General features: G+C 39.1%; 1 protein-coding gene across 1 annotated transcript in view; it reads left to right on the top strand.

The window, feature by feature from the left end:
* Positions 1-12,423: 12,423 nt before the first annotated feature.
* The window catches only part of BRWD3 (bromodomain and WD repeat domain containing 3), a 182,680-nt gene continuing 169,268 nt past the window's right edge, over positions 12,424-25,835 (top strand). Inside the window, exons 1-4 of the mRNA XM_049766589.1 lie at positions 12,424-12,727; positions 12,842-12,900; positions 13,092-13,121; positions 13,544-13,603. Coding sequence (XP_049622546.1) covers positions 12,697-12,727; positions 12,842-12,900; positions 13,092-13,121; positions 13,544-13,603 — 180 coding nt within the window. The 5' untranslated portion in view covers positions 12,424-12,696. The remainder of the gene's footprint in view (positions 12,728-12,841; positions 12,901-13,091; positions 13,122-13,543; positions 13,604-25,835) is intronic.

A 25,835-nucleotide genomic window follows, 5' to 3' on the forward strand; every position in this document is an offset into this window, starting at 1 on the left:
CTGAGTGTCACCAGGTGTGGCCCAAAAACAAAAACAAAAAAAGAAAAAGAGTTTATAGAATTCAGAAGCCTTATGTAAGTATCTTCATGGAGAGAGACATTAGATCATATAATCAGGTATAATAAAATGGAAAATGAATAATTTAAAATATTAATTAAGACATTATCATGATGAGCACTTTATTAGTAGTCAACTGAAAATATCTCTGTAATGCAAAACTAGGGCATACAAACTATATCTCCATGGATCACTGTTAACAAAAACATTAATAGGCTATTATAAACATAATAATATAGAAATTAAAACACTAAAACATTCTAATAATAAACACTATTGTGGAGTCTACATCATGTAGCTGTATTCCTGTTGGTAAAAACATTTGACCATTATTATAGACATTTCTAAATATTATTCAGTTAGACATCCTCTAACTTAAACAGCTGTGTCTTTTGCATCAGTTCTCCTTGATGTATAAAATGATCATAAAAGCTGCTGAATATTTTACAGATAAGTTGGAGATTTCTGAAACTTCTTGATCATCAAATATAAATGAACATTTTACTGTACTTTTACAATAAGCTGTGCAATGACCCTTTTCCATTTCACCATAATGGTTCAAAATAGAATAGACTGTATTCTTCATATAGTCCATCATGTACTGTGATAAGTCAAGGTTTTCTAAAGGAAAGTCCACATAAATCTGATAGTTTTTCATCTTCTTGCCAATGTAAAAGAAGCATTTCATATGTATTAAGAACATACACACACACACAAAAGAATACAGATAGTAATTTCCAAATTTCTGTCCTTTTAAAGTAATCCTATTGTGTTTCACATTGGCTGCAATAAACCCTATTATTGTCTCTCAGATCTTCTTTTTTCAAAACACTTTAAGGAAACCTTGCAACATGCATTTATCTGTAGATGTCAAAGGCAAGACTAACTGAGTAAAGATCTCCGATGTCCGAGATTCTTGGTGGCAGATGAGGCATGGAATTGTGGATTTAAGGTGGCCTTGAAAATGATTAACAATAATAGACTCATTAAACGGCTCGTGTCCCTGCCAGGATTGTTTCATATTTTTTGAGTCAACAAGATGACCATTACTTTCCTCTATATGTCTATTCTGCATATCAACTTTGTTCAAATCCTAATGAAGACCCTCCATTAAAATTAGAAGTTATAAATGTGACTTTGAACTTCCATATGTCTAATATGCCTTTTAATCACCTCTGCCAATTTTCCCAGAAAATATGCATATGGCCCCATAGCTCCTTGAAAAATCTTTGTTAAATACACTTGTTCTAAATTTCCGAGTCATTTCCCCCCAATCCTTCAAAGTTAGTTCCCTGACAAGTCTCAAAACAGCACAGTGTTGCCTTACCTGCTTATTTACTTCTGTGAACTCCCTTTCTTTTATCAGCATCTCACAAGACAATGTGACTCTTGCAACCCTCCATCCAGAGTCATCTAAGCTATTGATTTTACTCTTAGAGAGGAGAACTGGAAGGTCCAGCTCATGACATGAAGCTCACCATATATCAATATCAATAAGTTTTTATTGAGAATATTCTGCATGCAAGTATCCACATAGGTCGGGAGGATACAAATAACACAACTAATAAAACAAAAACTTTAGAACTATATTATTTATCGATTATTAATTGATAACGTTAAATTCCGTAAAATTTGCTTTAGAATGTCAGTCTTCTTCTGAGGGCAGCAGACAGAGAGAGGATGGTGCCTTAACGCCGGGGCACCACACAGAAAGTCACGCCCCTCCATACCACATGACCCGACTGGAGCTGTGTGGAGCCACCGCACACTGACAGAGGCTAGGAGCAGAGAGGAGCAGAGAGGAGCAGAGTCCTGACTCCTGGAGCAGCCCCCGGCACACAGAAGAGCCTCATTAAAAAGTGTAAAGGGTCGCATGTGGCTTATGAGCTGTGGCTTGCTGACCATTGGTCTAGAGTACAGGCGAGGGTGGGATGGGGAGGAGGAGATTTGAGACATTGGTGATGGGAATGTTGCACTGGTGAAGGGGAGTGTTCTTTACAGGACTGAAACCCAACTACAGTCATATTTATACTCAAGGTGTTTAAATTAAAATATAAACATTTTACCCAGAGTCTTCATACAACCACATTTTTCATTGTAAATATGGAGAAGCTCTCAAACAGGCTTTTGCTACAATGCTAAAAACGGTTGATTGGGATCATAGCAGCTGCTCTTCACAGGTCTGGTTACATTAGCAGTTCTGCACCCTTCGACCCTTCCAGGACATCAAACTCTACAGACTCCCCATCTCTAAAGCTACACATAGACTTCCTGGGATTATTTCTCTTAATAGCTGTCCAGTGAACAAAGATATCCCCTTGGTGTTATTCCTGCTGATGAATCGATAACTATTTCAGATACTGAACCATTTGACAATGCTCAGGACTTAGATTGCCAGCACTAGTTGTCCACCTAACTCCAGGCTTGGGGCACAGGGGTATCTCAAGGTGAGCCATTTTCAGACTGAGTCTGCAGAGGCATCAGCCAGCTCATCATCCTTGGGAAATAGGGCTCTCTCTGCTTTGACACCAATAATGAAAAATAAATGATCATCCTGGAAAGGCCTTTAGATTGAGAATGTGTCACAACTGGGAATGCACCCTTCCGTTCTTGGTGCTTGTGTGCAGGAGAATCTCTAGGGAGCCTGGCATATACTGTCCAAAATGAGAAATGCAGATAGATGGACCAGGGCAACATGAAATAGTTCAGAAGGGGGGGGTGTCATGTGCATCAATGCTCCATTGAAGGACACAGCACATTCAGTACAGCATAAGGGGGTTACTAAGGTGATGATCTGCAGGGGATCATGTCACCTCACTCACTATTTCTTTGAGGTTTCTGTTTTTAGGCCCCTGTTTGGCCACCAGATGTGGAAATGACCTATGCTCTGTAATTCCAAGGGAAAGAGGGAAATGGGTCTGGCTCAATGGCCATTGCAGTAAACACTCCAAACCAGGCCTGAAGGTGAAATATGTGTGGCTCGGTACCTTCTGTCTTATTAAGAGAGGGTGAGTGCTGCCTGCCAGAACTACAGTTTTTATTGAATACAGAGACCACCCACTGGCAGGGGAGTAAGGACAATAAGGCCTATTCTGAGCCAGTCCTGCCCAAGTTTGCTTGAGACATGTACAATATGGTAAGTAGGAAAATATGTTTTGGGTAAACCAAATGATAAAAGAAACCTGGGATACTTTGCTTTGGGTGAAACCAAGTTGAAAACAGATACAAAGAAGCCAGAGACAGTCACAGAATTCAAAATGGTGATTTTAATTTAACAAAATAATGTAAGATCTGGCATATCCTGAGGAAGAAAAATAATTTTTAATGTTAACAGATAAATTTAATAACCTTTTTTCTCAATGTAGTCATTATAGTCAAGAAAGCAAGGGGTCCTATATCAGTTCATATAACTTAGTGAAGTTATATCAGTAAGTTGCTTAACTTACCTAAATTCAAATGTATTCCTGCCTACTTCCCCAAGGAAGACATTGAGATATCTACCAATCATATGAAAGGTGCTTATTATCATATATTATTAGGGAAATTAAAATTAAATAAACAATGATATATAAACTCACACCAATGAGGATGGCATATACAAAGAAGACTGGAAGCAACTTTTGTTGTCAAGGTTGTGATAAAAAAGAAACCCTCATTTACTCTTATGAATGTCATCTTGTCCACCTCTGTGGTAAGCAACATAGAGGTTTGTTGAAAAAGTAAGAATAGAATTTTCATACAAATCAGCAATATAATTTCTTAGCAACTACCCTGAAATATCAAACATTTATTTGAAAGAATATTTGCATACCTATGTTTATTGGTGTATTTATTTCTTTTTTCTTTTTTCTTTTTAATTATGAGAACAAAGATGCAAAGAAAGAGGACAAGGTAGAGTTACAGTGGAACGACAATCACCCATAACATAATTCTCAGAAGTCCCCTTGCTGATATCTTAACTTTGAACTTTCAGCCAAAGAACATTGAGATAAATAAAACAGAATCCATGTACAATTACTTTGTCCCTCAAGTCCCCAGATTGTAACACATTATAATATTTCTTAACAGCACACAAGGCAATCTAAAGCCATAAAACTTACGTAACTCCTTAAACATTAGAGGCATAATATTTTTTTACATTTCCATGTACATGCATATTAGATTAAGTTAACCTCAAATTTTAAGTGGGTTTTTTTAAGGATTAGAGTCAAAGGAGCACAGTAAAAACGCTGTTAGAGTGGCAATTATTGTTTGCTTAGGCCCACCAAAATATGAGGGGAATGGAAAGGAATAACCTTGGCCTAAATACAAAGAGACCCGACCCCTGAAGTTTCCTGGCATAAGACCAATTCTAGGCTCCAGGCAAGCTAGATTGTCCAATCCAAGACATTGTCTGTAGTGCCAACACACTTTTATTTTTCACACAGTCTCTGTTGTTGGTATCATGTTTCTGTATTAAATATCCTGGAATCTGCATATCCTACATTGAAGTCAGGATGTGAAGCGTCCTCTTGTTTCACCTCACCATTAAAGGGCAATGCAGAGAGCCCTGTCCTGTAAGCAGGTCATTGTTGTTGTTAAGTCTTCTCAGTATTAAGGGAAGTCTCTTTTGAGCAGGTCGATGTCTGAGCAGTGGTAGGGTCTTCCGTGGTAGAGGATTGCTTCCAGGTGATGTTATAGACAAACCTGGATGTTTCGTGGATGGCTTCCCTGGTTCAGGGGTGAATGGAAAATGCCCTTTCTTCTGAGGCCTGTGCCAGGTCGTTATGTCAATGTTCAGGGTGTAAGGTCCCTTTACACTACAAGATTTGTGTGTTCCAATCTCTATTAGATAGGATCTTATTTGTATGTATAGTATTTTCCCATTTTAATGTGCCTATGCAAAAAAGGAGCAATGGCAGGTGGCGTTATTGGCACATATGGGGGGCATAAGAACAAGTCCAACAATCCTCATAACATGGTTCAATCATAAGCATTAAACTGGGGGACTCTTTCACCAAAATTCCTTGTTGAACAGCTCATAAAGAGAAGATAAAAATTTTTATTTCGATTATTTGGTAAGCGAATAATCGTGAATACTGCGATATTTGATGGCCAGCTGCGGGCCGCAAAATGTTGTACGGAGGGCCCCAAACGGCCCGCGGGCAGCAAGTTTGAGATCGCTGCCTTAGTTGCTTTCGGCAGCGGTAGTAGCAGCAGCAAGCTGCAGTTGCAGAGAAGCTACAGACCAGGCAAGTGGAACCGTGCAGCTCTGCTTGACTCAGGATACCATGGAAGTAAAGCCACGTGGTGCATAGCCGAGAGTCTGGAAAATTGGTGTAAGGCAGTGGTCGGCAAGTCTCGGCTCTTTACACTTTTTAATGGGTCTCTTTTGTGTGTCAGGCGGCTGCTCCAGGAGTCAGGACTCTGCTCCTAGCCTCTGTTAGTGCGTGCCCTGTGCACAGCCCCTGTGGTGTTATTTGTATCCTCCTGACCTATGTGGATACTTGGATGCATGCAGAATATTCTCAGTAAAAACTTATTGAAACTAAAAAAAAAAAAAGAATCGTCACTGTATAAGAGAATATTTAGTTAGACTTATAACTGTCAGAGAAAAAACACAAAATATTCTAAAGAAATACGTGTCCATTTTATGTCTTTTGAAACAGTTTGGGGTTATCACACACAATGCATGTGTGTGATTAGGATTGTGCAGTACTAAAGTTAAAAAGAGTAATGTGGGTTAGTGATGTTTGGGGGGGTGAGAGAGTTAAGGAGTAAAAATGAGCTTTGTAGGGGTGTGGGAAAGGAAAGAATACAAAATGGACATTCTGGATACGCAAAACAAACATAAAGATAAGGGATACTCTTAATACATGCAGTGCGCCCCCGGGCGGTTTTCCATATGTGGACTACTCAGAAATTGCCAGTGACAGACTTAGCGCAACCAAGCAAATTTCAGCACACCCCAAGTTAAGACCCACCATTTCTGGCCTCCTGGGCTGGAACCCCAGAAAGCCCGGAGGCCGGGGGCAGAAGAGGGGAAGGCTGGAGGCCTATCAAGGCTCCCAGCGCACCCAAGTTAGGGAGAAGGCCTTCCACATGGGGTCTCCACAACCCCCATGCGGCTAGAGCTAGCTTCCAGCTCAAGAGAGGATGGATAGAGAGCCGGAAGCCAGGATCTGCCCGCCCTACACCCTGTGCCCTTCCTACCCTAGAGCTGGGGGAAGGGCGGGAAAAGCTTGGGACCCATCCAGGAGGGACCCCCCCAATACCCACCTTGTCTGGCCGCCTGGGCTGCCACCCCAGAAGGCCTGGAGGCCTGGGGCAGAAGAGGGGAAGGCTGGGGGCCTATCAAGGCTCCCAGTGCACCCAAGTTAGGGAGAAGGCCTTCCACATGGGGTCTCCCCAAACCCCATTTGGCTAGAGCTCTGGCATATTTAATATAATATTCAGGAATTAAAATAATCTGAATGTCCAATCAGAAGATTAGATCAAGAAGTTGTGATATGGGCCCGGACAGATAGCACAGCGGCATTTGCCTTGCAAGCAGCCGATCCAGGACCAAAGGTGGTTGGTTCGAATCCCGGTGTCCCATATGGTCCCCCGTACCTGCCAGGAGCTATTTCTGAGCAGACAGCCAGGAGTAACCCCTGAGCAATGCCGGGTGTGGCCCCCCCCCCCAAAAAAAAACCAACCCCCCCCCCAAAAAAAAGAAGTTGTGATATATAGGGGCTGAAGAAGGAAAAACTGGGGTTAAGGCACTTGACTTGCAAGTGGCCAACCCTGGTTTGATTTCTTGCAATGCATGTTCCCCAAAGTGGATCTTCAGTCCATTAGGTGGTGCTAATGGCAATACATGAGCACAGATCCCGTAGAACAGCTAGCTTTGGCCCCCGCTTGTACCATATATATTTAAAATAATAAATGGGAGGATGGACTCTCAGATTGGGAAGAGAATAGTTCGGGTGGGGGTACCATATATTTTCAAAATAAAAACAAGAGGATGGACTCTTAGGTTGGGAAGAGGCCAGTACTCTTTACCTACTTGTTTACTCTCAGCGGCCTCTTGGCCTCTTCCTTCTTTCATTGTGTAACTGTGGTTGCTACCATACTAGGTTTCTGATTAGTTCCAATAAACGGTGTCAATTGAGTCCACTGTCTTAAGTTAGATTGTTTATTTTCCCACTTTTTATCTTTTATCCTCTTTGTGAACTGTTCAATAAGGCATTTTGGTAAAAGAGTCCCTCTCTATCTTTCCTTCCCTTTGTTATTTGTTAAATAAGGAAGTTTGTAGAAGTGTCCCTCCATTTAACGTTTATATAAGAACCAAGTCAATTGGATTGTTGGACTTGTTCTAGCATCCCCATAGGCACCAATCTTGCCATGTGATACTGTTCTTCCTTTGCATAGGCACATTAAAATAGGAAATTATATACAAACACGTTCTTATCTTATAGAGATGGGAACACACAAATTTTCTTAATCGGTGACAATTGTGTTCACTGTATTAAGTTAGATTGTTTATTTTCACCACTTTTTATCTTTTTTTTTATCTTTGCAAACTGTTCAATAAGGAATTTTGGTGAAAGAGTCCCTCAGTTTAATGCTTATGTTTGAACCAGGTCACAGGGATTGTTGCACTTGTTCTTGCGGCCCCCTTATGCGCTGATAACGCCAGGTGGCATTATTCCTTGTTTGCATGGGCACATTAAAATGGAAAATACTATACATACAAATAAGTTTTTATCTAATAGAAATAGGAACACACAAATCTTGTGGTGCAATGGAACCTTACACCCTGAACATTGACATGATGACCTGGCACAGGCCTCAGAGGTTTGGGCATTTTCTAGTCACCCCTGCACCAGGAAAGCCATCTATGAAACATCCAAAGTTGTCTATGACATCACCTGGAAGCAATCCTCTACCAGGGAAGACCCTACTGCTGCTCTGACGATTTACTCAAAAGAGTCTTCCCTTAACACTGAGAAGATTTAAACAACAACAACGACCTGCATACTGGATAGGGCTTTCTGCATTGCCCTTTAATTGTGAGTGGAAATTCGAAGCCGCTCTGCACCATCCTGACTTCAATGTAGGATATACAGATTACAGGACCTTCAATACAAAAACATGATACCAACATCAGAGACTGTGAAAAATATAACTGTATGGGCACTACAGACAATGACCTGGATTGGACAAACTAGTTTGCCTGGAGCCTAGAAATGGTCTTATGTCAGGAAAATTCAGGGTAGTGTCTCCTTGCACTTAGGCCAACGTTTTTCCTTTCCATGACCCCCATACTTTGGTGAGCCCATGCAAACAATAATTTCTACTCTAACATTGTTTTTACAGTGCTCCTTTGACTCTAAACCTTTAAGAAACCACTAGTAAAAATATCTGGAACTGCAAAAAAAAATGGTTTACATTAGTGTTAACATATATGCTTTTAGTTACACTAGTATTCTGGGGGATAAAGGAGGGAGATAAGGGATACATGCTTGGGAACAGGGATGAAGGGAGGACAACACTGGTGGTGGAAAAGCCCTCATTTATTGTCACTGTGTACCTTAAATATCACTGTGTAAAATTTGTAATTCACTTTGACCACAATAAAAAAATAAAAAAAAAAAGAACAGCAAGCTTTGGCCCAACTTTCCACCCCAACAAGAATTTTGGTACACATACAGCTTCAAGAAAAGATGAAATCATGCAATTTCCTGCAATGTGGAAGGAACTGTTGGATATCATGTTAAGTGAAAAAAGTCTGTGTGAGGAAAAATAAGAATGATATTCATCTGTGCAATATATAAAGTCAACACAAGATAATAGACAATACTGAATAATGAGAAACACTAGTCATTAATTATTGAATAGCAGAGAGAGAGAGAGAGGACAGCCTAGACGTGAAAAGATACAATATTGGAGAATCATAGTTATTTAATGGTGGTGGATATAGTAATTCTTCACAACCATATCATATTTAATCTAAGTTTACATAGGGAGTGAGAGTAGATTTAGAAGAGAGTCTTGGGACACTGAAGGAGGGGTATAGATATTCTTACGGTGAATGTGGTGTTATAATGATGTATTCATGGAAGTATAAAAATACTGTAAATCACAATACCTCAAAAATAGTGTAACTTTTGTTGTATGAAAATGAATCTGGGCCATTCGAACAATTTTTTTCAGCTATAACTGAGGGAACTGCAGGAAGAAAGGGTTTTGTTCCTGTTTCTGGTTTACTCACTGGGTAGGTTGCTCCTGCAGCCTGTGAACCTTTTTCATGTACCTGTCTCCTGTGGTCTGTGGTTTTTTAGAACCAGTAGCTTTCTCTGGCACACTACCTCTAATGGTTTTGTAGTACAATGTTTATAGAAAGATTATTTCTTATGAACATATCCAGGTATTCTGCAGGGTAGAATACAGAGGTTGGACTTATAGAAAACATAATACATTTTTAGAGATTTGAGTTTGAGCAAATTTTGCCTACAAAGTAAGCAAACAGCGTCTTTACTGTAATTTAATGACCTCTAACTGTCCTCTCCAACAGCCTGGATTTTAGCCTTAGGTGGAATACAGACATTGAGGATACTCTATCTAAGAGCTGGAGTTAGAAACTACCATATCTGCTATTATACAGTATAACTTCTATTCTAACATTCTTAGTGCTAAGTAACACCTTACTCCTCCAATATCCCATTAATTTTGATATATTTGTGCCCTTATAGAAATTGCTGTGTGCCTTTTTTCTCCTGTCCACACCAAACTGATAATGATCACTGGATTCACAATGCACTATTAAATTTGAAACATAATAAAATATATTTACATGACTTTTTTAAAAAATAATCTGCATGTAATAGGATGGCCAGTGCTTCCTCACATTTATAAAATGTTGAATACAGTTCACAGTATTTGAACTGTCCAAAATCATAGTCATTTTTATCATGTCAAATGGGATAATAATAGAACCTACAGAATTGAGTCTCTTAATTTGGGTCTTGGAGTAACATGTGGAGGTGCTAGAGCTTACTCCTGGCATTGTGCTCATAAAGCACTCCTGGAAGTATTAAATATTCAAATTGTAGTCAACTACATGCAAGGCAAAAATGCAATACCTACTGTTCTATTTTTTTCATCTTCTACTAGGGCAGTGCTACTCAATTATATTGTCATGCCCCCCTAGGAAGAAGAAATCATTTTTCACGCCCCCCGCATGACTGTAAATAGTATCTTTATTAAAAAATTTTTTTAACTTGAAAAACAAAAATATATAAAATAATTTGAGCTGATTTTTTAATCGGAGGTGATGTCTGGATTAATGGCTACAATGAGCACATTTTGCAATGCATAGCTTTTCGAAGCGGGGTTTGAAGCAGGACACAGCAACTCTCAGCTCCAGAGACATACAGAGACATAAACATGGGGCTTATCTTGTTATGACAGTGTTTGCTGAGGTCAAACTTGCCCTCCTTTATGCAGCCTCGCTCTCCCCCTGGGGGGCACATCCCACTATTTGAGAAACACTGTACTATGGTCACATTAAATTTATATGACATAACATATAAAAGTGCTTATGCTTATGATTATGAATTGATATGTTTTAAATATTATATTACCACATATTATTTTTAAATATGAAAGAATTGTATATTTTTAGTTGTAAAAATAATGCAGTCTGTTTTTTTGCAATAGCTATCTGATTATTTTTTTTTGCTTGGGTCACACTGACTTATTCCTGACTTTATGCTCAGTGAACACTCCTGGTGGTCTCAGGGAACTGGGGATAGAACTTAGATCAGCCACGTGCAAGGTAAGTACCTTATCAGCAGTATTATCTCATTAGCCAGTCTATATATTTTTAAAATTTAGTAGGCCTATAATATCATAATTACCTTGGACAAAGCTTAGTTTCTGAGGAACAAATAGTCAGAGTGACAAACTAGTCTAAGTTTATGTTAGAATAATATAATTATAGGCCCACTGCCTCAAGTTCTGAGTGAGGCAACAATATTTCAATAATCTAGCCTTACCATTAAAAGGTAAAACTTCACGTTTGAAAATTTCATTGTAAGTAGCACATGAAGTTTAAACAGCCATTGCTGGTCTTACTAAGCTCACATTCTATTTATTATTGTTGGTCAATGCATGGAGTGGAATGTTTATGAGAGTCGGAAATGAAGAGATACTCAGTTTATTACATGTACTACATAGTTTGTCTTTTTGATCACTTAGAATTTCAGTAACTAAACACTGAATGTCAGTTCTATAATAAGAGTCTGGGCATACATATTAAACAAACATTGTTCCAAATATGTAGAGAATTACTATACATAGATATTAAATACATTAAAATGATTGAAATAAATCATTTTGGCGGTATTCAAATAAACAGTTAACAATTATCCTTTGAGAATGGTAATAAAAGATATCTGTAAAACTTTCCAAAGGGTAAAAGAAGAAAGCACTGCATGTTTGATAGCAAATTTCTCATGCAATAGAATTGGGGAACTAGTCTTTCTCTATAATAATGAGTCCTGTAATCTGAACTTCTACGGGCAGCATTTTCCCATTGACACATATATCATTTAAAAAAATAAACGACCTGATGACAAAATAGGGCTTCTTTTTACACCCCCTTTCCAAGTCATAAGATCATTTTTAGCAGCCAGCTGCCAGATTCCCAAAGATGGGAGAAGAGGAAATAAAAACCTCTTCGGGGTCCTAAGAAAAACGAAGATAATAATAGCTGAGTCAAGTCAACTCCATATATGATCTTCGTGGTCACCAAGACAGAAGAGAAGGGAGAGCTCAGCAAAGGTCCAAAGATTGCCCGGACCAGAAGCTATCTGAATACCGTGCTGAGAAAATATGCTGGCACCACCGAGTTTCAGGGTCGCTGCCAGAGCGTCGCCTTCGCTTAGAACCTTCCCCCTTCCGGTAGAACTAGGTAGCTAGGCAACAATCGACCGTCCAGAAAATGGAGGCCAGGCCGCTACTCTAGTGCCTCTAGCGGCGAACAACAACCACTGCAGGCCCTGCTTCACGCACCCTTATCTCCACCCCTTTTGCCCCTGCCCAGCCCTCAGCCAAAACGGGTGCTCCCTCCTCGGCTCTCCTGTCTTCGGCACTGCTTTCCTCGGCTCTGCTCTCTTCGGCTCTGCTCTCCTCCCCGCTCCTCTCTTCTCCCCCTTTCCCTTCCCCTCCCCTTCCCTCTCCTCTCCTCTCCTCTTCTCTCCTCTTCTCTCCTGCCGTCCTCTCCCCCCTCTCCCCCTCCTCCGTCCTCCCCTCTCCCCCTCGCCCTCTCCCCGTCGCTGTCTCTGTCACTAACTCTCCGAAGTCACTCGCTCGCACTCTCTCCCCTTCCCCCTCCGCCCTCCCTTCCTCTCCCCTCCCCCTCGCCCTCCAGCTCCTTCCTCCTCCGCCTCCTGCTCCGCTCCACGGCTAGAATATCTATGGGTTGAAACGTGTTGCGATGAAACCCAGAGACCGAAACTAGGACGAGGAGGAGTGTGGCGGAAGCGGTGGGACTCCTAGGCATGAGGGCTTCACTACAATAGAGGCTCAACTCCCCCCGCCGTTCTTCCCAGCACCCCCCCGGTAGCCCCCCACGGAGCGAACCCCCCCCACCCAAATCCCTTCGGGAAAAGGATGGCGGCGTCACCTACCCAGATCGAAGCTGGTGGGTAGCTGGGTCTGAGGTCTCCGGGGAAGGCTGAGCTGTCAGTTTCTTGGCGAAACGAGCTTGCTCGCTCCCCGGTGCCTTTTAACCGCTTTCTTTGCTCTGCCTTCTCAGAACTGTATTACCTGATCGCCCGATTCTTGCAGTCCGGACCCTGCAACAAATCCGCACAGGTGAGAGGGAGCAGATCGGGGAGACGCTGGGCATGGTCTCATTGGGGAAATCAAGGCAGCGTGGTGCGCAGTTGGATCGAGGGTGAGGGCCAGGCCGGCCTTGACCATCAGCTGCTGGCTTCTGAACAGGGAGGGAGGAAGGGGTCAGTGGCCAGAGCCGCTCCTCATACCCGTGTTTCCCTTTTGCTCAGGTGCTAGTGCAGGAGCTCGAGGAGCATCAGGTATGGTGTCCCTTTGCGGGGAGGTGGGGAGGGTTTGGGTGAAGACTGGAGGCAGGGGAGGGCAAGTTCGGGTAAGAGCAGGCGCCGGGAAAGCTTGGATTTGGGCACTCAGCTATTTTCTTAGGCTGCAACTGCCTACTATATATTCCCTCAAAGGGGGAGAGCGAGTGCGCCGGGGTCTTAACTCTTTTACCCTTTAAGCCTGCGGGAGGCGGGTTTTAAGAATCCCCCTGCTCCCCAAGCCACACATACACACACACCCCAGCCTCGACCTCTCCTCCCCCCAAGCTATGACTCCTCCGGCTGAGAAATAAAAACGTCAAAGGACCTAAACTGGTTGGGTTTAATGGGGGGTGTGGAGGCTTAGCCCGGAGAATTTGCTGCCGCCATGCCCCCACCCCTTTCTTTTCTCTGGCCCCCAGCTGATTCCGCGCCGGTTAGACTGGGAAGGGAAAGAGCATCAAAGAAGCTTCGAGGATCTGGTGAGTAAAGTTTTCATTTCAACTTAACCTTACGCTTCCACGTTATCTCTATCTTGTGCCCCCCATCTTTCCCCTGACCCCTCAGCCTCCAGGACTCTGGTGCTCGGGGTCCAGCTTAAGGACTTCCCGTTCCCCTCCCCGCGATTTCGAAACAAGGCGTCTCGCGCTTACTTTGCCCTCTCTTATTTTCATCCCCAAACTTTGAAGTATGTGAGCTGGTTATCTGAGGCGCCTTTTTGTGGATTACGAACTAGTTACAAACATCAGGAAAGGCCCATTGTAGGGGGAAAAGAAAACCTGGGGGCACGTATCAAGGATCGACGCTGGCCAATGACAGCGTGGCTAACAGCTTGGAGTTCCGGATAAGTGGAAGAAAACTGGCTTCTGGTTGGTTCCAGCTTGAAATATGGGAACTGAGGCCTAGTTTCTAGACCCTTTTTTTTATTTGCAGGCGGAAGCAGGAGTTGGGGAGCATGAAGTGGAGGGAAGTTTAGTTGACTCTCCTGGTTTTGGGAAAAACGACAGCATTAAAAATAATAAGGAAGCATTGAGTGGATCCCCAAACTTACCAGCCTTTCATAATGGCGAAATAAAAGCATGACTGTGTTTAAGATGTTAGAAAACAGCACATCAAATCACATTTCTGCATGTATTTTCTCTAAACAACACCTGCAGATTACGAGCTTCTTGAGAATAGATGAACCACGATCTGGGGTTTGAAGGAAGATAAGAATGATTTTATTTTAATACTGAATGGGCAATAGTAAATGACCCTAAAAGGTAGACTGTTGTTTTTCCTAAGTAAGGGTAATCTTTTTTATTGGGGGAACAAAGTTTCCTTTTCTAGAGTGAATAGAAAGGAAAAAATGGATAAAGGACTATGTTAGCAGATAACTAAAATCTAAATTCAATTATCCTTCCTTCAAGTGAAATTATATAAATAGAGAGACATAGATACAGGTAAGATTGGAGGGGATATGGCAGACTTTAGGGACATATGATTTAAATTTTACAAAAAGACATTATTTAACTGGCTTGGATGTTCATGGTTTTTTTTGTTTGTTTTATTGAAACAGGGTATCTTGTTATCTTGTCTATTATTTCCTTTATTACTTTTGCAAATCACAGTTGCCATAGCAATTGTGAGAAGCATAAATGTCACTGTTTATACACTACTAGTAGAAAAATACTTCACTAGGAAACTGCTTGTATTAGTTTAATTTGTAGTTAGGACTTTTATTGAACTTAATTACTGTCCAAAACAGTGTAGAACTACTAATATATTTCTATACTTTATGACAAAACTTTATATGGTTTTGAAGGTATTTTGATACAGTTTTAATCAAATTAGTTTAATTAAAATGTTTTTAGTTTATACTCACTTTAAGTATTTTAAGGGTGTGACAAAAGTAAATATAAAGAAAAGCTTTTTAAAAATTAACCTGATGTGATATAAAGTGCAAATCAAAATAATTAAAGGATATACATTATATCCTTCCTTCACTTCAAAAAATATAAAGCGCATTTGACTAGATTTCTCTTATATTGTAAAGACATATTTCCCATAATTGTAATCAGTGTCCATTTTTTTCTTTGAATTTTAACATTTTCACATATGTATTTGAGTATTCAGTGTTACTTTAATGCTTAAGAAAAGGCTGTTATATTAGCATTATTTGATTTGAATTCAGTTTAGTAGGGCATTTGGGTTACTTCTTCAGGTTTTCACTGTTCATTTCATACTTACAGAATCATTCTTTATCCTTCTTCATTCATTTCCCTCTTCCTTTTTGTTCAGTTTTCCTGGCTTATATTCCTAAAGTGAATTTTAGGGTCTCTCTCATCAGCTTTATAACACTTGATATCTATCTATCATCTATCTATCTATCATCTATCTATCTATCTATCTATCTATCTATCTATCTATCTATCTATCTATCTATCTATCTATCTATCTATCTATCTATCTATCATCTATCTATCATCTATCTATCTATTCTATCATCCATCTATCTATCTATCTATTTTGTCGCTCAGGGGTTACTCCTGGCTATGCGCTCAGAAATCGCTCCTGGCTTCGGAGACAATGTGGGAAGCTTGGGGATAGAAAAGCAGTCTGTCCTAGACTAATGCCAGCAAGGCAGACACCTTACCACTCCACACCACTGCTCCGGCTCCAGCACTTGCTATATTTTTAGAGTACTCTCCAGAAGTTTGCAATAATTTGTAACATAACTAATACGTACTTAGAATGAATGCTTTATATTTTTAATCTTTTGATGGTATTAATATTTGAAAGTATACAATTATTGACTTAACTAGATTTTTTCCATTACTAGTGAGGTTTCATAATTAATCAGTGACTTAATTTGTTGTTAATCTATTTTATATACTTATATATTTTATTTTTACCTTTTTTTTTTGGTTTTTGGTTTTTGGGCCACATCCGGTGATGCTCAAGGGTTATTCCTGGCTATGTTCTCAGAAATCACTCCTGTCTTGGGGACTATATGGGACACGGGGGATGGAACCAAGACCTGTCCGGGGTCAGCTGTGTGCAAGGCAATCTCCCTACCACTGCGTTATCGCTTTGGTCCCTATTTTTACCTTTTACCTAATTAATTTATGTTTATAGTCTCTTTACACATTAAATTTTATATACATGAATTTATTTTTGAAATATAATTACTTTATTTGAAGCACTGGTTACAAAGTCGTTCATGGTTGAGTTTTATTCCTAGAACATACACCACACTTCACCAGTGCACATTTCATGTCACCATTGCCCCCAGTTTCCCTCCCACACACCCTTGCCTCCTGCCTCTGGGACAGGCATTTTACTTCTCTCTCTCTTCTTTTTTGTTTGTTTATTTGTTTTTGTTTTGGGGCCACACCCATTGACACTCAGGGGTTACTCCTGGCTATGCATTCAGAAATTGCTCCTGGCTTGGGGGGACCATATGGGATGCAGGGGGAATCGAACCGCAGTCCGTCCTAGGCTAGCTCTTGCAAGGCAGACGCCTTACCTCTAGTGCCACTGCTCTGGCCTCTCTCTCTCTCTTCTTTTTTGACACTGTGGTTTGCACTGTTGCGTCTGAAGGGATACCATGCTTGTCACTTTAATACTTTCAGTACTCAGTTCTTTTCCAGAGTTATCAGTTCCAACTATCATTGTCACCATTCACTACCCTACATTAACTACATTCACCACTCTTTGTGGCAGTCTTCTTACCATGGATTGTTCCATCTGATCCGCATCTCTATTGTCTCTGGATATTATTTCTATATATCATATTTTATATCCCACAAATGAGTGAAATGATTTCCTCTGACACATTTTGCTTATCATAATTTCCATATCCATCCATGTATAAGCAAATTTCATGACTTCATATTTCCTAACTGCTGTGTAGTATTCCACTATATAAAAATACCACTGTTTCTTTAGCCATTTATTTACCTGTTCTGCAATTGGTTTGATCCCAGATTCTGGCTATTGTAAATAGTACTGTGATGAACATAGGAATGCTAAAAAGCTTTTCTTCATGGTGATTTGGGGTTCTGAGGTCATATCCTTCGAAGTGGTATTGCTGTATCATATGGAAGCTCAAATTCTAGTTTTCTGAGGAATATCCATATTGTTTTCCAAAAAGGACTGACCAGTCTACATTCCCGTCAGCAGTAAATAAGAGTCCCTTTATTCCTTTATCTCCACCAGCACTGATTGTTCTTGTTCTTTGTAATGTGTGCTAGTCTATGGTGTGAGCTGATATCTCATTGTTGTTTTTATTTGTATCTCCTTGATGATTAGTAATGTGGGGCATTTTTTCATACACCTTTTGACCATCTGTATTAATTTTTGAAGATATGTTTGTTCATTTTTTCTCCCCATTTTGGATAGGTTAGATGTTTTTTCTTCTTGCTAAGTTCTATCAGTTCCTTTAATATCTTGGATATTAATTCCTTATCTGTTGGGTATTGGGTGAATAGTTTCTTCCATTCATGGATATTTTTGTATGAATATAAATTTTAGTTTATATGGTGTATCTTTCTTTAAATTAAATTTTGTACTGTGACTTAAATTTTCTTTTTTCTGTACTGTGATTTTTTTTTTGTAGAATTGTTGCATTTTGATACAGTGAACCTATTTTACATCAAATATCTGTTTTTTACTACATATTCTTTGTAAGGTAAGACAGGGTAGCACTGAGTGAGAACCTAAACAGAAAGAAAAGAAGCTTAGTGGCTAAGTACCTATTCAGCAGTATTAGATTTATTGCTAGATATTCCAGTTGGTGATTTATACTATTTCACATCTGACTCAGATTTTGTGTGCTTTTTGTAAAAGAGAGATGATTTCTTTCTTTCTTCTTTTGGGGGACACACCTGGCAGTGCTTGGGGCTTACTACAATCTCTGCAATCAGGGATCAAACCCTATCTGCTGTACTGTTATTCCAGCCCTGAGATAGATTTATTTTTGGATAGCTATTTTAAAGTATTATTAGAACAATTAATGTAGAGTTTTCATATAGGTATGTGTTTGGCTTGAAATTTGGAACAGACAATAAGTAATTTCATCAAGTAATGTTTTATAGCAGCATTTTAGACTTAAAAGAAAGTGCACAAATGCTTAAATGCATAATGAAGAGTTGAAGGCCTATGTACAAGAATATCAAAGTACTGAATAGGGGTGATAGAGATATAAACTGCACATTTAAAACAAAATCCTGTCTTTCCATATATTCTTTTGCTTGAGTTCTTTGTACTGCCTAACTTGATTATTATTACTAGCACCAATATGTTTGATTTCTTCGATACTAAATTATAAACATTGCTATCATATATTCTAGAAATTTCCCATTTCCTTTATTAAATTTGATTTAGTATATTACTTTTAATTTGGAATACCTTAGGAGGTTTTTGTTGTTGTCACTGTTAAAGCAGTCAGATATTGACATCCAATTTGAAAAATTTTAAGGTATGCATGAGTCAACATAAAGTATTTCTCAGCTTTTTTTTTATTTACTGTATGTAAGGTTTTTGAATTTGGCATTCAAAATAAAATTAAATGAATTTAAAAAATATTCTTAGTGGAGTCATGGTGATTGTTTTTAAGTTTGGTCTGTTTTTCTGTTGTATTGTTACTGATTGAACAATTGAATTATATTTACTTATAATTCATTTTTAGACAACTAGTTTAAATAAACGCAGATAATCCTTTATTTGTGGTGATACTGTTGAATTGTTGGCTATTTTATTACTTTTTCATTGAGCTTTATGAGATGACAGTTATGAGGGTGTATATGATTTTCACTGAATAGCTTTTGTTAACATATAGATTTTATCTATGGAAGTTGTGAGTTGGAAACCCCTTTAAAGGTATGTTTTATGATGTTTGAATCATTTTAAGAGGAATCCTATTATCAGACTGATCTAAGCAGCCAGAGAAATAGTACAGCAGGTAAATTATTTGCTTTGCTTGTGGCTGACTTGGTTTGATCCTTGGCAATGTATATCATCCCCTGAGCAGTGTGCAGTCCCCTGAGTACAGAGCCGACCAGGAATAGGCACTGAGCATAAACCAGTATGGCTGCAAAACAAAAAAGTAGGCTGAATCAAAGGCAAGTCTTTCTTTATTTTATTTTTATTATTCAAAAGACTTGAAACAAGTTTATACTACCATGATTAAGGTCTATGATGATCTACATTATTATTATGATTTACATCCTCATATTTAACTTAAGGGGCCTCCCAACAATGTTCTGGAGACCTGGGGGTCAGGCTTTGCTGACCCTAGGTCAGTTGGGCCTATGCTCTTCAGTGGTTGGGCCTATGCTCTTTAACTGGGTCCAGCTATGCTAGGAGATGCTAGGGCCACACCCAACAGTATTCATGAGGGAGGCATTGGGGTTCCAGGTGTTGGATTTTGGGTCTTGTACATATAAGAAAACACCTCTGACCCCTAAAATTATTTTACTAGCCCTTCATATTTAACTTTTAAAATTAAATTTCATATATTTAATTGTCTATTAGAACAATAGATATTTGTGTGTTGCAACATAATGTATTTGTAACTCTGGAAGCAGTTCAAGTATATGTATTTTATTGACTACTTTGTGTCTGGACATCCATAGGAAGTCAAAACTATGAACTGTTCAACCCCAGTAGGACATGATATCTGAAAGTATTATGGAAGAGAGCAATCAATGTCTGATACAAAGCAGTATTCCTTATTACTGTCTTTCTTGAGCTGATGTACACACTTGCTTCATGTAATTTGTTTGCTTTATTGTCTGGGTAGGTCCTCAGCTTTTGTTTACTTTTTACTTTTTTTTTTTGGTTTTTGGGCCACACCCGGCAGTGCTCAGGGGTCCTCCTGGCTGTCTGCTCAGAAATAGCTCCTGGCAGGCACGGGGGACCATATGGGACACCGGGATTCGAACCAACCACCTTTGGTCCTGGATCGGCTGCTTGCAAGGCAAACGCCGCTGTGCTATCTCTCCGGGCCCTACTTTTTACTTTTGGACACTAATAATTTCAATGATTAAAATTGTTTGGAGATTTATCATTAGTGCTAGGAAAACATATCTCAATATAAATGAGATAAGATTAAGAAAGTTAAGAGAACTGCTTTTAGAGAGAAAGAATTTGGCTAGAGAAGTAGCTCAATTTGCTGAGTGCATGCTTCGTATGTAGGAGACCTGTTTTTAGTTTCTGGTACCACATTCGGAACAACTCCTGAGCAGAGAAATACTACAGGATGTACTCCACAAGAATTTTGATATGGTTAATTTTCTTATGAAATTTGAGTATTATCATTTACAGATTATTTGTGTTTTTGATTTACATTGTTGATATTATTACTCTTTGACTAATAATTGACTAATGAGCAAATAGTCATGGTAGAGAGCAAAAGAATGATTTAAAGGCAAAGAAGTGCTTTTACTATATATTAGAGATGTCCCTGTTTGATGTTTTCTATGTAGAATTTTGTGGGTAGTAGAATAGACCCTGAAATATAGTCTGGATTGCAGTGTTTTCTTATTGAGGCCAAGTTTCTTAAGTTATCAGAGATTTTATTCTCCTTTTTTTATTTTTTTGTGGTTTTTGGGTCACACCCAGCAGTGCTCAGAGGTTATTCCTGGCTCCAGGCTCAGAAATTGCTCCTGGCAGGCACGGGGGACCATATGGGACGCCGGGATTCGAACTGATGACCTCCTGCATGAAAGGCAAACACCTTACCTCCATGCTATCTCTCCGGCCCTTTATTCTCCTTTATAAAATAATAATCTTTGCTTGTTTTTGAAGGTTGTGTTATAGCCAAGTATGTTAAATATGAAATACTGGGGCCGGGCGGTGGCGCTGGAGGTAAGGTGCCTGCCTTGCCTGCGCTAACCTAGGACGGACCTCGGTTCGATCCCCTGGCGTCCCATATGGTCCCCCAAGCCAGGAGCGACTTCTGAGCGCATAGCCAGGAGTAACCCCTGAGCGTCACCGGGTGTGGCCCAAAAACAAAACAAAACAAAAAAAAATATGAAATACTATATTTTCTTAATTGAAAGTATGCAGATTAGTTATTACATTTTAAAAATAAGAAAAAGGAGTTGAATGAATTGTGTGGTAATTTGGAGAATTGTATTTCCAGAATTTATATTTTTGTAGCTGATTCTCAATACCTAAGTTTCTTAATATTTTTATTTCTTAATATTTTTCATTGCAAAGTACATAAACAGTTCTATGAAAAGTAATTTACACAGTAACATACTTATTTAAAAGATTGAAATCTTACACTTTGTGTATGGCCTTGGTAGCATGTACTGGGCTAAATAAAGTAAAATAAGTCAAATGGAAAAAGGCAAATACCACATTACTATATACATAAAGAAAGAAAAAAATGAATAACCAAAGCAAATCAAAACAAAATTGAAGTGTAAGAACAAAATACAGAGTGGTTGTCAAGATGAAATATGGGAAGATAGGTGGATAAATCAGGTAAAAGGGTCTCTTTGGTGAAGGATGGAAACTAGAATTTTGTTGGCAAACAAATTTAGTATATAATGATAGCAATGTAAAATGCCTGTAATCTATATAATGCTGTAAAATAATATTTCCTCAATAAATTATTTTTGTTTTGGGGTACACCTGGTGGTGTTCAGAGGTTACTTCAAACTCTACACTCAGGAGTACAGAGGGACCATATGGGATGCCAGGTTGGCTGCATGCAAGGCAAATGTCCTGCCTACTGTACTATCTTCTGGCCCCGTATTTCTTTAGTTCATTTTCAAAAAATACTTAAATATGTCGTAATTTAACTCAAGATGAGTGATGTGGAAGTGCAGATGTGTTCAGTCAAACTAGAAATGATCTTTATGTCAAAAGATTTTTAGTGTTGTGTTCATTGTTCTGAAGTAAAACAATAAATCAGTATGACATCATATGTAGTATTCTTTTTTTTTTATGAAGAAGTGGGAAGTAGGGGCTGGAGAAAAAAAGAAAGATTAAGATGTTTTTCTTGTATGCTGGCCAGCCCCAGTTAGATTTCTGCCAGTTCCTATGGTCTTACGCATTGCTTGGAGTTATTGGCAGGCGAAAGCTCTGATAATTTAATGTGTATCTCAAAAATTAGAAAAAAGGTGAAAACTATACTGTGAGCCTTTCTGATGTCTTATAGGTTCCTCTGCTCTTCTCATTGATTGCATATTATCATAGGCTTATTTTATGTTATTGTAATAATTTCTTACATATTGAATCACTTTATTCACAGTGATTTCTCATGCACTTCAGTGTCACTACTATGTTTGATCATTAGCTTACCCATAGTTATTATTTATTCACCTTTCATGCTGGAAGCATTTTCTGATATATATTGTTCTGATTTAATCTGTTAGTGGCACTGTTATTTTATTAGACCTATAGAAATTTCTGAATGTGGGTGGGCTCATTTTCTTTATCTTGATATAATCTGCCCTTAAATTGAACACTTACTTATTTCAAGAGACAGTATAACAAAGAGTGTAGTTGGGCAAAGGTGGGTTGTTTTGGCTGTCTCTTTCCTGAGGTGAATTTTGAAACTAATAAAAAGAAATGGTATGATCATTGATTAAGATTTTCAAAGGAAGGCGGTAGGAATTTGTAACCACTTTGCTAATTGGTTTTATGATTACAAAAAAAAAGCGTACCAGTGTTTTTCTCCTTTTTCTTTCCATCTTCTACATATCCTCCTCCCTTTAAATACAGGAAACATGAAACTCAGCACTTACATAATAAAGTTTCAAGAAGAAAACAAAAACTATTACTAATATTTGTTTCCTTCCAGTCATGATTTTTATGTGTAGATTTTTTCCTTCAAATCAGATGATATTCTGGATAGAGCATTTTTGGGAGAGGGAGGTCAAGGTCTGGGGTTGGGCCATATTTTGCACTATTGCTGGATTTATTCCTGATTCTGTGTTCAGGAGTGGTGGTGCTTGGGGACCACACCTGGTGCCAGGAATTAGAGCCTGGGGCTGCTGCATACACGGCAAGTTTCTTACCTCCTGTACTTTCTTTCCAGACCTATATAGAGCTTTTTACTGCTTTGGCCTATAACACTGTGGAGGAACCTCTTATATTGGGGTTATCTATCTATCTATCTATCTATCTATCTATCTATCTATCTATCTATCTATCTATCTATCTATCTATCTATCTATCTATCTATCTATCATCTGTCTGTCTGTCTGTCTGTCTGTCTACCTACCTACCTATCTATCTTAGTCAGTTCTCAAAGTGTACTTACTGAGTTCGTTGCTGTTTGCCTGGAATTCCTCCCTTTTCCTTGTGTTTGTTCTGTGAACTTCTAGATTTTAAGTATGAAATTGAGCATGAATCCTCACCTCTAGGCTAAATTGTGTACTATACTTCTTCCTTAGCTCTTTGTCTAACCCCTGGGAACTTGTAGCTTTGATTTGTTTCCATATACTAGTTTGCCCCACTGAGACCCTGGGTTTCCTTTGGGTATCAGTTTAATCTTCTTTTCTTTGTATCCCTAATCTTTTAAGGTGTGAATGTAAGAGTGAATGATTTTCTTTCTGCTTTAAAGAGACAAAGGAGGTGCTTTTTTATTATTTGCTGGATTACATATGATAAAGACCCAGTAAATTTGCTGGAAGACATATAACTAAAAATTGGGGATGCTAGAAAAATTCCACACTTCAGAAGGAGAGATAACTATCACATTTGGAGCCTAAATATTCTCAGTTCTCAGAGACCTCAAAGCTTACCTGGACTATACATACTAATATACCAGTATTTAAAACCTTGTTAAATTTTTCAAAATGTATTTTATTTTCTGCCTCTTAATATTAAAAAAATCACGTGACTTTTCACCTGTGATTTATTTTACCACTCACCACTATCAAATGAAAAATTGCACATAAAATGTTGCTTTTCCCTTTTGGTTATTCATTTTATTTGTATGTTCTTAGAAAATAAGAATTTTAGGGCCGGAGAGATAGCATGGAGGTAAGGCGTTTGCCTTTCATGCAGAAGGTCATTGGTTTGAATCCCTGCAGCCCATATGGTTCCCGAGCCTGCCAGGAACGATTTCTGAGCCAGGAGTAACCCCTGAGCGCTGCCGGGTGTGACTCCCCCCCAAAAAAAAAACAACAAAAAAAGAATTTTTATTTGTCATTTTATTTATTATACTATTTTATGGCCCGGAGAGATAGCACAGTGGCATTTGCCTTGCAAGCAGCCGATCCAGGACCAAAGGTGGTTGGTTCGAATCCCGGTGTCCCATATGGTCCCCTGTGCCTGCCAGGAGCTATTTCTGAGCAGACATCCAGGAATAACCCCTGACACCACCGGGTGTGGCCCAAAAACCAAAAAAAAATTTATTTGTGTGTTCTTAGAAAATAAAATACACAATAATTTTCCTTTAAAATATGTATACTTTAGAGTTACTTGCCTCATCCTTTCTGCTTTTCTTTATATTTTTTTCTTTGTCAGAGATTCCAGGTTCTTCTCACAAGGTATCCCACACAGAGGGACTATCCTAATAACCTCAGCACATATAATGACATTTGAATTTAAATTCATGACATTGTGTTTGTCAGGCCTTATGCCTTAAACTCTCGAGACATTTTTGGGCCCCTGATTCTGTGATATTGTTTCTTCTAAATGTCAAAGTAAAAATGTTATTGCCATTTACTTCAATATAGCTCTGTCCTGGCCCACTGAGAATGAATACTTTTTTTTTTTTTTTGGTTTTTGGGCCACACCTGGCGGTGCTCAGGGGTTACTCCTGGCTGTCTGCTCAGAAATAGCTCCTGGCAAGCACAGGGGACCATATGGGACACCGGGATTCGAACCAACCACCTTTGGTCCTGGATCGACTGCTTGCAAGGCAAACACTGCTGTGCTATCTCTCCGGGCCCCGGGAATGAATACTTTTTATTTTTTAGCTGCCTAGATTGTGACTCAGTTGTCAAATGTGTGGCTCTCAAATTCAATCCTGCTACTGCAATAAAACCCCCAAAGTCTACATTGTATGCTGTAACAAGCTGTATTTTTTCTTGTGAGGGTAGGGCACATTAATAACATTGCTTAGGCCTTAGTCTTGACTTTGCTTAAGGATCACTGCTGGTAATGCTCAGGGGATTCACTCTGTAGTGCTGGCATTGAACCATGGTCTGCTCCGTGGAAGACAAGTCCTTTACTCCCTATACCAGTGCTTCTCAATTATTTTCTGTCATGCCCCTCTAGGAAGAAGAAAACATTTTTGAGCCCCCCCTGTGCTACTGTAAATAGTATCTTTATTTAAAAAAAAACCTTTAACCTGCAAAACAAAAATAATTAAAATAATTTGAGCTGGTTTTTTCATCAGAGGTGATGTCTGGATTAATGGCTACAATGAGCACGTTTTGCAATGCATTGCTTTTCGAAGCGGGGTTTGAAGCAGGACACAGCAACTTTCAGCTCCAGAGACATACAGAGACATAAACACGGGGCTTAGCTTGTTATGACAGTGTTTGCGGAGGTCAAACGCGCCCGCCTTTATGGAACTATTTGAGAAGCACTGCCCTATATTAACATTTTGTCCCCTGTTTTATATGAAGGATCTTTTTAGTGAACTCTGATTTTCTCAGTTGTCATATGGTACTGAATTATATCATAATTAAATTTAATAGTTTATCATATTCATTTATTAAACTGAATATTAATTAAATTTGCTCTTTATGTCAATCTTCC

This window comes from Suncus etruscus, chromosome X, assembly GCF_024139225.1.
Source record: "Suncus etruscus isolate mSunEtr1 chromosome X, mSunEtr1.pri.cur, whole genome shotgun sequence".
Classification (NCBI taxonomy): Eukaryota; Metazoa; Chordata; class Mammalia; order Eulipotyphla; family Soricidae; genus Suncus; species Suncus etruscus.